The sequence below is a fragment of the Hoplias malabaricus genome, chromosome X2 (genome assembly GCF_029633855.1).
Source record: "Hoplias malabaricus isolate fHopMal1 chromosome X2, fHopMal1.hap1, whole genome shotgun sequence".
Classification (NCBI taxonomy): domain Eukaryota; kingdom Metazoa; phylum Chordata; class Actinopteri; order Characiformes; family Erythrinidae; genus Hoplias; species Hoplias malabaricus.
Genome location: NC_089819.1, coordinates 15,890,110 through 15,903,220, shown reverse-complemented (window position 1 = coordinate 15,903,220; position 13,111 = coordinate 15,890,110). Strand labels below are relative to the sequence as shown.

The 13,111-nt window shown below is 38.1% G+C and overlaps 2 protein-coding genes across 4 annotated transcripts; one reads left to right on the top strand and one right to left on the bottom strand.

Moving 5' to 3' along the window:
• The first annotated feature begins 3,950 nt into the window (after positions 1–3,950).
• Positions 3,951–8,107, top strand: LOC136677505 (zinc finger and BTB domain-containing protein 26-like). 3 transcript variants are annotated; one of them, XM_066655067.1, is made up of 2 exons: positions 3,951–4,005; positions 5,673–8,107. In XM_066655067.1, exon 2 carries the CDS (start codon positions 5,680–5,682, stop codon positions 6,904–6,906), a length of 1,227 nt encoding a protein of 408 aa, XP_066511164.1. In that variant the 5' UTR covers positions 3,951–4,005; positions 5,673–5,679; the 3' UTR covers positions 6,907–8,107. The 3 variants fall into 3 exon arrangements, with proteins under 3 accessions (XP_066511164.1, XP_066511165.1, XP_066511167.1); XM_066655068.1 differs by lacking the exon at positions 3,951–4,005 and adding an exon at positions 4,040–4,171 and having other exon boundaries at positions 5,673–7,940; XM_066655070.1 differs by lacking the exon at positions 3,951–4,005 and adding an exon at positions 4,123–4,215 and having other exon boundaries at positions 5,673–7,940.
• Positions 8,108–8,227: 120 nt separating this feature from the next.
• On the bottom strand, positions 8,228–13,111 carry LOC136677506 (3-oxoacyl-[acyl-carrier-protein] reductase FabG-like). The gene is made up of 8 exons (XM_066655071.1): positions 12,966–13,111; positions 12,274–12,444; positions 10,617–10,795; positions 10,423–10,516; positions 10,261–10,330; positions 10,107–10,143; positions 8,977–9,040; positions 8,228–8,522 (listed from the first exon to the last, which is right to left on the bottom strand). The coding sequence occupies exons 1-8, from the start codon at positions 12,987–12,989 to the stop codon at positions 8,364–8,366; spliced, it is 798 nt and encodes a 265-aa protein (XP_066511168.1). The 5' UTR covers positions 12,990–13,111; the 3' UTR covers positions 8,228–8,363.

Below are 13,111 nucleotides of genomic sequence, written 5' to 3'. Positions count from 1 at the left end.
CTTTATTTCTTATTCATTCTTCCAGATGTGTGAAAACAGTTTATTGTTATTTTGTTTGGAAATTAAGTGATGCATGGTCAGTTTTTGCACAGTAAAAGAAACAAGAGAAGAAATATATTTTGAAAACATTTCTTTGAATTTCATGAGAATTTACAGTTATGAGCTGACACATGAAATTCATACAAATAACCACAGTGAACAGCTTGGAGTAATCTGAGCTTGTCATGAGGGAGAATAACCTACTTATGGGAGATTCATGTTTTGATATGTTGTCTGACACTATTTATTATCTTCTATAGATGATATGATGATATGGTTATGATAAACTGGGGTGTGTATTTAAAAAGATCGGAATGATACAGACCTCCCTGAGGTAATAGTTGTATAGAGCTGAGGTAAATTCAATACCTTCTTTCACCCTGTCAAAGAATAGCTCACAACTAACAGCTTTTACACTATCAGTCAATCTATAAAAAATGTATATGTAATTAATATTAGGGATATAATATTGTTGTACCGCTTTTCTCTCTAAATAGAAGTGTGTGGACACATGTTCATCCAACCTGTCTATTTACTTGAAGAATATAAAATGGTGTTGATGATAAACTCCAGAATACACATGCACATATCCAGAATATAAAAATCCTTCCCAAAATTTTATTTCAACACCCTTGACAGATCTACATCTGATTTAAGATTAGCATAGATGCCAAACACCTGGAATAAATCCTAGACTATTTTAAGTTTTTTCCACCATTTGTAATATGACGTTTGTACCCCATTTGCTTTAAGATCTACTGCAAAGGATTAAAACTACATGTTAGTACAATTCTGAAGTGATTTGATCGCATTCAGCCAGGTTGAGGGACTCTTTGGATGACTGCCCCCTGGTGGAGGCCAGGATTATAACTGTCAATAATTACATTAAAGATATTTTGCATAAATATTTGCATACATTTGCCATAAATAAATAAATCGAATTAAAAATATTATTTTGTTTGTTTGTTTTTAGTTTGAGCTGTATCTCTTATGATGCAGAACATTGCACTGCATAGGTCACAAACAGAGTAGAACATGGTGAGGCTTTTAATTTGTATTGGGCCAAGTATACATTCATTCATTATCTGTATCTGTATTCATTCACTTATCCAAGTCAGGGTCGCGGTGGGTCCAGAGCCTACCTGGAATCATTGGGCGTAAGGCGGGAATACACCCTGGAGGGGGCGCCAGTCCTTCACAGGGCAACACAGACACACACACATTCACACCTACGGACACTTTGGAGTCGCCAATCCCAAGTATACATCCTCTTTTAAAATATCCATCCAACATCAATATTACACATAAACATTTCAAGTATATTGGCATGTGCAGCGAGATGGATTTTGAAACACAGCCATACTGCCAACAAACAAACTACCATTACCAAATGTGCCATAACTAAAAGCAAATAAACACAGTAGTATTTGGGCATGGGTCTGGAAGAACTTAATTCACTGCCAGACAAATCTCCCTGACAGTGAATAGTACTCTGCACATATAAGTTCTCATGCACCTAAAACAAACACACATACATACCTAAATATATATAAAAGCCCTCCCTGTTATTAACACTGAACAACGACCTTCATTGACTGTAACCACTTATCCCATTCAGTGTTGTGGTGGGTCTGGAGCCTACTCGGATTCGATGAATGCAAGTAAGAACACCCAAAAATAACCCCAAAATGTTGAACAGGGGAAGCTGTTGGTGGTGGGACCTCCCCATGATTCGTAGCCCTGCCCAGTGTCTTGAAGCCAATACACAGCGTCCCAAAGGACAAAAAGCACCCACAGAAGTCTTATCAATCATTTTACAGTTCCACAGGCAACTCAGAGCATGCATTTCACATCCTGGTTGTCCCAGGAACATAATCTCTTCCCCTCTAGGCACTCATAGTAAAGAAGGTACACAGTAGCATAGGGTGGTAGAACAGGGTGTTGCTCTGCAAGCATCTGGAGCAGTGTTAAATCTTGGAATACTTCCTCAGCACTGTACTCCACCTCAGGCCCCTTGTGCTGCAAAAACCATGAGAGCAAAGCATGGTCGCTATCATAAAAGGGACACCAATAGAGATGAAATTTGAATAGCCCTGCCATCACACCTCAATTTATGAGGAAGTATCTATGCTCCAGTCTGTGATCATTCACTGAGCTTCTCTCTGTCTGCTAGCAATCACAGCTCTGGCCTTGATCCTTAATGTCCTCAGCACTATAGGGCCATTGTAAGCATTAGCCCAGTTGTTAACTCCAGGTATCTTGCTAGCATTAAGAGCAGATAGAAGAGACAGAGGCACAGTGTCATTTATTTTCTGCAGCCACTGCACATGCTTTTTGCCTGTGTGACTCTCTGCCTGTGTGACTTATATCTCTAGGGAATGCTCTGGCCCCATGTGCTGGAGCTCTGCTCTCCTAATCCAACATTGGGTGCCGTGAAAATATTAACACATTTCTTCCCGGAATTACCATTTGTTTATTTATGTTTATTTAACAGTGCCTCAGTCGCTTCCAAGAAATCCTCACCAATAATGCATTCATCCTGTTCAGGAGTTAACCAAAACTGTTGCACACACTCAAAACTTTATACAGCAACTGATTTTATTCCATTCAGGTCAATGTGGACTTTGGTAACGGACATAAGCTGGAACACTGCTGACTCCCAGTCATCTGTGTGCCACTATTAGTGTTGGGATGTACTCTAGTTTCCGCAGCAAAACCAAACCACCGTATCAATGAGCATGTTGATCCATTTTCCACTTATGCAGCACCCGAGCCACATTCCTTGCAGAAGCAGCATTAACAATGAAGGTAATTCTTGTCTCCCCACTAGTCTTGGCATACAGAACCAACAAGCCCTCACTTTTTGCATTGCCAGCAAATAATCCCTTTTCTGGTATATATTGATAGGCTTTTCTGCATGGCATAGCACCTCACACTGTACTGGTCACTGCAGGATGAATTCTGCTTGCTCAACCTCATCAATGGCTGCACTTAGGCTGGAGCACCACTAACAAATTGTGCTGCCTTAAGTCCTCTGATGTTAATGTGTTGAGAAATTTTTCAAGAGCCAGTTTGCAGAAAGTCGCCACCTCCATTGCACTGCTCTCCCAGCAGGCCCTGGAGTTTTGCAGCTGTATCCACTGCTGGGCAACATCATCACCATTCAATTGAATGCTTTCATCCTGCTCACAGAGTTGGTAACCTTTGGTCTTCTGACATCACTGTATGCTTCAAACGCTGTTGCTTCCAATGTGTCAGCTGTTTCTCCCCTGTAGTCCTCTGTTGTTGCTTTTCCAGGTGCTATTGACTACCTAACACTGCTGCAGCTGTTAATTGTACTGTCTTATGTAATTATTGGAAATGGTAACATATTACTGCACAGGTGCATTTTATGTTGTATTTTGTAGTTTGTTGTTCTATGAAAGCACAATCATCCTGGAGGAACGTTTCCCTGTGTAGTGTGCACCACTGTATATGGTTGAAATGACAATAAAAACCACTTGACTCAACTTGACTTGAAACAAATATAAATAATCGTAACAATTAAACTCTATTTGGAAAACAAATACGTGATATATATATATATAATGTAAGGATCTGTGCTCCTTCACTTTTACAGCAGGGGTTACTGTCCTCCAAAAGTTACACAGTTCAGATGCTGCAGTTCTAAGCCTAGAATAAAAATGACAACCTCTGTTGGTTATTTTAAAGTAACAAAAAAAACTCTTTATTTTGAATCTACATGGATGGTGAATTAACGAGTGTACTAGACTATTAGCACAGTAACAAGGATGAACACTGCTATTATATTGAGGGAGATTACTGCATCAAGGCACAGGACAGTATTCTCGTAGGGAATATAGTGGTATTTGAGACAGGGCCGTGCTTATTCCGGTGTTGGCTCCGCCCCTTCCTCCGTTGGGAGCTGGTGATGAAAGAAGATTCTGCCTGTTTCTCGAATACACGGTAAGTCTTTAACTTATTTTTATAATGGGGAAAACGGTTTTGGAGTTTGCTGTTTCTCTATGGGTTGGGCATTACGACAGGACCACATCTGGCTTTTATTTATCTAGGAGAATATTCGCAATGGCTTGCTTTCCAGCTAACTGGCTAAAGGCCAACTTCATGTACTGTAAGACGGACTTTCTTGTGTGTTTTCTGAATCGTGTATGATGGGTATGTGTTTGAGTATTTATGTATGTGCACATGCGTGTATTTATATGTGTATGTAAATAGGAGATCAGCAAAATGAGCTTCTTCTTTGCTACCCTCTTTGTGCAATTTATGAACTCCACTTAACAGTTATCTACCGTGTATCTGCATCTTGTAACTACCACTACATACCTGCATATTTGATCCACCTTTTAGATGCAGAAACAAAAACAATTCCTCGTCTGTCTAGGCAAACTTTGTTATTTAGTTTTATTTGGGATGTGATACAGCAACCTTATCCTACATAAATAATTGTAAAAGAGTTCTTGGAAGACTATGGGAAAAATATGATCAAAATGTAAACAGTAATTTACATATCGTCGTTATTTACATTTGAACACAGCAGCTCTCCTTCACACTGTGAACATTTCGTGATGAATTGACTTATAGTGACATCCACTGAAAGTTAGAGTCAGTTATTCCTTCTCCTGTAAAGTTTCTTTTTTGACAAATACATGTTTTTAATTGGACAGCAACGATATATTATTATATATTCATTACATTATTAGTACAAGCACTAATTACTTAACTACTTAGATGAAACATAAGTCTGCAGTCTTGCAATATCCCAAACTGACATTAAAAAGACTTACAGGGTCGTTCTAGACTAAATGTAAAATGTAATTCTTGCATACTGTATGTACAAGAGGGACATATTTACAATTTAAAGACTACAAGAACCCCTCCTCATGATACGTTGGTACACATAGCCATTTAACCATTAAAAGGCAAAATTTCACATCGGTATCTATTAACTTAGGATAAATGATCAATAAGTGCATTCTTTATTCCTCGGGGAAAATCCTAGTGGTTGTTTTTCAGAGGTGGCTAAATTAAAAATTTGTTTAATTTAATTACCTGGCAGCTTTAATCAGCTCAGAACAGCATTTGAGGTGTCAGGGCATTTAAAACAACATTTTTGGAAGGGCTTTAATCTTGTGGACCTGAATTTGCCACCTGTTTTATGACACACAGTCGTTAGAAAGCACTGATGAACATAAAACACAATGCAAAAATTAACTTTAAATAATTACTTCAAACCAATGAAATTAAGGAGATAGCTGCACTAAATGATAATATGTGAAAAACAAAAAACAGCTTCCTAAGATTAAATTGAAAGATTACAAGGCAATATAACTTCACAAAATAGAAATGCTCTTTAATGTAGTGTGTATATATTTATATATATATATAAAAATGTCACTATGTAAAATTTGCTTGTAATAATTACTATATAGTTTTTTTTTAAATTCTGAAATATTATACAGTACAAAGTAATTATACTTGGACTTTTCAACACCGTAAAAATGATAAAAGCCTAATTTCAAAATAAAATGCAGAACACATTCTAATCATATAAAAGTAAATATATAAATGTGTCTTTTATAATTTAACTGATTAATGGCTCTGCTAATTTTCAGGTAAACCATGGCTCAGGATGGTGTTATTCTGCAGTTCAGCTTTGCTACATTTGGGGACTCCATGTTACAGAAGATGGATGTACTCAGAAGAGACAGACGCTTCTGTGATGTAATTGTCCGCATCAATGACTTGGAGATTCCTGGGCACAAAGTCGTGTTTGCTGCTGGCTCTCCATTTCTCAGAGACCAGTTTTTTCTACAGGACTCACATGAGGTGGAGATATCCACACTGCAGGATGCAGAGGTTGGGCGGAGACTGCTTCTTTCCTGCTATACAGGGACACTTGAGTTCCCTGAGCTGGAACTGGTACATTATCTGACGGTTGCCAGTTTCCTACAGATGGGTCATATTGTGGAGCAATGCACACAAGCCCTGAATAAGTTTATTAAGCCTCATAAAGTCGATGGTAGCCATCACTGTCATCAGCCTTCCAATGTTAACACACAGCAGAGGGACCCACCGCTTATTGAGACAGTATATGATGATGAAGATGTGGACAATGTTATTGAAGATGACAATGACGATGATGTGATTATTGAACCAAGGTCTCCTCCTTTGTTTAGCAATACCCAAACTAAGGGCCAAGGAGAAGAAAGCACCATCAATATTATTAAAGTAGAATCTGTTGAAGATCGAATGCAGGAGATGTCTGAAAGCTACCAAAGTCGTCCCCCTCGCTCCCCCACATTACGATCTCCAGAGCCCCAGCATTCCCTCATTAACTCAACTGTAGAGACACGTCCAACTGAGATGGCAACAAATCCTGGGCTTGAATATCCACTTTCATCTCCTGGTCCCAGTGGCTCAGGGAAAGAAAATGTATGGAGCGGTTCAAGAAATTCCGAAAAAAGCCTTCAGTGGTACCACCAGTGTCCGAAATGTGCTCGTGTCTTTCGTCAGCTAGAGAATTACGCAAATCACCTGAAGATGCATAAGCTTTTTATGTGCCTGCTCTGTGGTAAGACTTTTACACAGAAAGGAAACCTGCACCGCCACATGCGAGTCCATGCCGGCATCAAGCCATTTCAGTGCAAGATTTGTGGAAAGACTTTCACACAGAAGTGCTCACTGCTGGACCACCTGAACCTGCACAGTGGAGATAAACCACATCGCTGTAATTATTGTGACATGGTCTTTGCACATAAACCTGTTCTTCGCAAACATCTGAAGCAAATCCATGGAAAGAATAGTTTTGACAATGCCAATGAAGGTAACATGCTTGAAGGGTTTTAAATCTGCAATGGCTTTGCATGTCCTAAAGAGATCTGTAAAGACTTTCATGGGCAAAAGACTTGGAAACCATCTTGTACAAATATCATAGGCCAGTGGTTTTCAATCCTGGTCCTGCAAGTAACATTATTCTTCACGTTTTGGAGTTTCTGCTACTTGCAAAAATTCTGTTGTGTCGGTGAAAACATGCTAGGCAGTGGTACTCCAGGACCAGGGCTAAGAACCACTTTCATAGGCCATGTATGCACACTAACAGTTAATATGTTCTGTAATATTAATTACACTAGGCTGTGTAGATGTCCTTTTGATAAATGTAATTTATTCAAATGCAAATGTGTTTTTATAGACATTCAAGAGTAAGGGTTTCCCGTTTGGGCAGGTTAAGTCCTTATATGGTGGAGTGTTAAAATGAAATAATGGATCTTTGTGATTCTAGTCTTGTCCAAACAATGTCAGCATCATTTCATGGACTGTAAAGACTTAAACCTGTTTTAGGCAGCTGTACACTCTATTTAAGCTGTAAACTGTAGGAACAAACCCACTGACACATTGGTAAATATATTAAATCCTATGGGAATTTTTGCGCTTTTCTTTTCTTATGTCAGTAGCATGTACTTGAACCATGATTAGTACTGGCTTAAAGTGTATGTTGCCAATTATTTAAAATTCTAATAGAAAGAAATGCCCTCTACAAGTTGATGCCTATGTTTTAATACTAGTATCAATGACCCCTTACGTTCACTAAAGAAAATTTATTGATATCTTTTTCGTCTACAAAATATTGATGTAATGTTTCTACTTGGAAAACAGCAGGAAAGGCTACAGATTATGCATGGATTGGTGACAATGGTAAAATGGAAATCCCATCTTTATAAGCTTCTATAAGTTACTCAGAGAGTACTTTTATCCTGTGAATCGGTCTTTAGCATGTCGTAACATTGCTTTAGATAATGGAACCATGTCTGGATTGTACTAAAACAGAGATTTCAGCTGACTTTGTATCCTTATCAGATTTTTTTGTCCAAAAAAAAAAAAAACGCACGAAATCTGAATCATCACTAGTGTACAATTGTCTTTGTCATCAGGTGTGACTGTAAATTCAAGCATTATTGTTTTATTTCAACAGTAAGGAAGCTTAAGTTGTCATTCATTGATAAACTTACATTTGAATTAATAAATGGATTTTATAAACACTTAAATATGTTTATATATGTTTTATAAACCGTTTGCCAGATATCAGGAAATGGAAGCCTGCATAATATTAAATACTGTATAGATTGTGTTTGTGGGACACAGAAAAGAAAAACAAGTTATAGTAGTCTTTTGGTAGATGAATATGTGAATCTAAGAAACTAAAAATCCTTGGATAAAAACTGAAAAATGTAGTCATTATCATTCACTTGGAACAATTTGTTTATTCATTCATTGCCATTTATGACTGTATTTGGGGTGACTGTGTGCTAGCGCGGGCACATAGCATGACGGCCTCCATCTACTGGGAGATTCACTGCTGTAATGAAGGTTGCAGCGTCTGATGCCAGAAACGCAATAGCATGAGCAACTTCCTCCACTTCACCTGGTCGGCCAAGGGCATGAGTGACCTTGCACTTCTCAAGAAACTTGTGCAAAAAAGTCACAAAGAGAAAACAAAAACAAAACAGAAAATAATGATTAATTAACATTGTTAAGGAAAAAAGGACTGTACTGTGCTTTAAAAACAAATAATCTGATATGAGTTCTCATCTTTTGTATTTATTGATCTAAAGAAGCTGAATATTTGTAGATATTTTTTGTTGTTGTTTATATCACAAACAAATTTTGAAAAGGGAAACCGAACTGCACTTAAAAGAGGGCAATGTTCAATATTTTAGAGTGGGTTTGCATTAAAAAAAAAAAAAAAGCAGTGATATGCAAATCATTAAATGCTACATTTTATGTTCAGTAATGCGTCTTTAAATGGAGGAGAAAAACACATTGCCAAAGTTTCTAGGTCTTAAGATGAAGGGGTCTTAGCATGAAATACAAAAATCACCAAAGAGAAAAGCTAGAATAAAAATGTGTATCAGTTCTTACTTGTTTGTACTGTTCTTCATCCAGACCTGCACGTTTATGGACCTCTGTGACAATAACACCAGGGCTGTAACAGAAAGACCATGTTACATCATTAACTTTCCAGTTTCCAGTCACATCTTGTCATGTCTGACTGACATCGCCACTTTGAATGACAGCTCACCACCTGAAGCTTAATCCTAAAAAGACTGAACCGCTTTTCATCCCTGGAACGGCCAGTCTTCACCAAGGTCTTGCTATCTCATTTGAGAACTCCTCCGTTGTTCCATCTGGAGATGCAAGGAGCCGTGGTGTGATTCTGGATGGCCAGCTTTCATTCGCAACCCATACTGCAAACCTGACTCAGTCATGCAGATTTCTACTGTACAACAACCGGGGAATCCGTCCCTTTCTTTCTCAGGAAGCTGCTCAGATACTAGTCCAGTCTCTAGTCATTTCAAGGCTTGACTACTGCAAGTCACTCTTGGCTGGTCTTCCACTGTGTGTCATTTGGCCTCTTCAGCTGATCCAGAATGCAGCTGCACAGCTTGTCTTGAATTTTGAAGTTCACACACGTCACTCCACAGCTGCGCTCTCTTCACTGGCTTCCTGTAGCTTCCCGCATCAGGTTTAAAACTCTCATGTTTGCCTATAGAGCCAAGAACGAACCAGCCCCTCCCTACCTTATGGCAATGGTCAAGAGTCAGACTGAACCTTGAGCCCTTCGAGGTTCAAGTACAGCTCGACTTGACCTGCCACCCTTAAAGTCCTTAAAAGGAGGACTAGTGTCAAGACTCTTCTCTGTCCTGAAGCCAAGAGGGAGGAACGAACTTCCACTGGCTGTCTGAACAGCAGACTCTCTTACGGTCTTCAAATGCAAACTGAAGACCCATCTCTTTGTGACCCACTTAGGTGAGCACTAATCTAAGTGCCAGCCATAACAGACTGTTATTGCATTTATACTGCACTTAACTCCTTTCCTTCTGTGTATGAGCACTGACTAGTTTTTCCTTCTATGTTGGCGCACTGACAAGATTTTATTGTGCATTGCACATACTACATTTTGTTCCCTGGATAAGAGCTTCTGATAAATGCTGTAAATGAAAATGTCACTCATGTAGCTTTAATAAATATAAAAAGCTATTTGAACTTACCCAACAGAGTTGACCCGCACCTGCTTGGATGCCAGCTCTGAAAGATACAGTGAAAGAACAAAAAAATGGTCTAACAGAACTACAAATTCTATACAATCTTGCAGAATGTATTTAGTTAATGTATCTAGTCGTATGTAGTTGATGTTTTTCTTACCAAGCGCCACACATCGTGTAAACTGGTCAATGGCAGACTTGGACATGCAGTAAGCAAGTACTCCAGGAAACTTTAGTATAGAAAGAGGAAAATGTTAGAAGGACTGCATAACGTTGCTTCTAATTAAAATAATTTTATATCCAGTGTAGGAAATTAACTCACTGATCTTTGTCCATTTACACTGGACACATTTACAATAGCGCCCTTTGTTTTAATGAGATGTGGCACACATAAGTGAGTCAGGTGATAAACAGACCTAAAATCCATAAACAAATGTAGGGTTTAGTCAGGATGTAACCCCTTTGGTATAAAAGGTCCAAGGTAAAACAAATGAAATGCAAATGTTAAATGCTTACCTCACATTGACATTCATCACCTTATCATACTGTTCCATGTCTGTTGTCTCTATGGAGCCCATGGCCAGGATTCCTGCACTGTTGATGAGTACATCGAGTCTTCCAAAGTGAGCAATGGTTTGTTCAACAGTCTTCTTTACTGTGTCCTCATCTGTCAAGTCTCCTGGCACCAAGAGTGGCTGCCAATATATTAAGTGTGCATTAACCTACTGAAACTCATCTGTTTTGGATGAAATATCGAGCTTGGGGTAATTCACTTACAAGGTTTAATTACAAATAATGTCTTTTGAGTTTAAAGCAGCACTGCCTAGCAATTTTACTATGAAATTACAAAATAAAACAAGTTTAACAGGGAGAAGTGGGGATTATAGCTAAATAGAAATTGTTTTATAATTGTATATAAACTATGTTAGTGCAAAATCTGTTGCACTACTGTATGACAACTGTGCACAACATTGGGTTTAGGTAGACATTTGAGCTTCAGCCAGAGAGAGTGACTGAGCAAAAGACTGGACATGAGTAAATATTTGACTGGCTTTTACTTCTTGTCATGAGTTTAAAAAGAGAAATGAATGCAAGACATGTTGAGCTGGCCTTTTTCTTGTTGGACTTGATTTTGTGCTTTGTCTAATTTAGTGAACATGAGTGAAGTCAGTTTTTTTTTAGGCTCATTGAGTTTATCAAAACATTGTTTTTGCAACAAATCTCATATTGAACATTTTGATCAGTCTTTGTCAATGCCACTGAATATGCCATGATTAATGTTGTGATTATTTGCCTCTGTAAACATCTTCTTACATCTGCAGTTAAAATTCTTGGAAAATCCCTGCGCTGCATAATTTATAAATCTATAAATCATGTGAGAGAACCAAGAGACAATAGCAGTGGCGAATGGCGAAACATATTGTAGGTGGGGCTGTTTTTGTCACATTGTCCATTTCAACAACTGTCCCAATTCAACTAGTGCATTGTATTCTATAGGCAGCTGCCTGAGTATGCATTTTACTGGCATATGTGCGCTCCTGAGAAAAGCACTGTCCCATTCGGAAGGCAGCATAACGTGCCTTACAAGGCAGGATCCTTATTTTGGCTGAATTCTGGATTTCCAGTGTATTAATTATTATTATTTTTTATTATTATTTTAAGTGGTAAAGTAAGAAAAAAGCTATTACTTCGAGATCCATTATGTCTCTGAGGTAAATCACTGGTACAAACTGAGGTAATCAAAGTGGTTTGCTTGAATGACAGTAAACAGAAAACAAAGGAAATAGGACTGTGTGTGTGTTGCATTAAATTTTACATTTACTTTCCAAAAATTAGTTAATGATTATAGAATTTTATAAAGTAAAAAATATCTCTTTCCATCATAAAACATGGCACTCTGGCGTCCTCTATTGACCAGCCGACAAAACAACTCCTAATAAACCACAATCCTGAAATCCACAGTGCAAATCTCATTTGTACAAAATAAAAGTCACAGGCTGAATACATAAACATGTTAAGGCCTTACATCTGAAAACATACAAACGGCAGCTTTAGTACTGTTTTCTGTTAAATAGGCAATGAATATAGATTTTAAGTAAGTGTAAATAAAGAACAAAACAGAGATGTCAGTTTATTCTGAAGCAGGAGTAACAACAAATATTGGTAGGTCTACCTTGGAAGTACCAAATTCCTCGCACTCTTTGGCAACTTGGTTGAGGTTCTCCAAATTGCGACCATTCAGTGCCAACTGAGCACCAAGTTTAGCAAAGAGCACTGCTGTGCCAGCTCCAATCCCAGAACTTGCACCAGTAATTAATGTGACTTTATCCTTCAGAGAGTTTACCTAAACATTTAAAACATACAAAGTTAATGGTTATCCAGCACGCAGATTATCACTACATAAACAAGCCACACTGACTGCGCCAGCTGATATATAAACTGTCTCAAAAAAAGTCATTCTCGCACTTGAAACAGCCAAATACACATCTTTTTCCTTTTTATTTAATGCTTTAACACCAAACATGGGAGCTTATAGGTCTGTTACTAAATGGAGTCAAGCTGTTACATGTAAGCCAAATTTGAAGCAGTATGGGAATTTTCATAATTCTAAATATTAATTCTGACTAACAACTTTTTTAGTATTTGCTCAAAACTAATCACCAATCATTATTTTAGAAAGAATTCACGAGGTATTCAGTGTGCTTTTCTTCCATCAATACTTCGAGCAACAGCTCTATATTATTACGCTGTAGTTTATTTTAATTTTATTGTACTCGAGAAGGACTAACTCAGCACTAACGTTAGGTTCCCTTCCTCGGCCCCGACCACAGGACTCCAGCTTCTTTCCACTCCAACTGAACTTACTTTAAAGGATTCCGCCGCTGCCATTTGAAACTGAGTGGTTTACAAAGGAAACGATGGCCTGAAGGCAACGTATAGACTATATAACTAATATTTTATTGATGTCAATGTTTAGGTCCACACACTGATAAATAAATATAAAAAAACGC

Coding starts and splice junctions, on each gene's coding strand:
- LOC136677506 (XM_066655071.1), bottom strand. CDS start 12,989: ATGGCAGCGGCGGAATCCTTTAAA. Junction 12,445..12,965: donor CAGCGGCGGAATCCTTTAAA/GTAAGTTCAGTT, acceptor TTAAATGTTTAG/GTAAACTCTCTGAAGGATAA. Junction 8,523..8,976: donor ATGAAGAACAGTACAAACAA/GTAAGAACTGAT, acceptor TTTTTGCACAAG/TTTCTTGAGAAGTGCAAGGT.
- LOC136677505 (XM_066655067.1), top strand. CDS start 5,680: ATGGCTCAGGATGGTGTTATTCTGCAGTTCAGCTTTGCTACATTTGGG.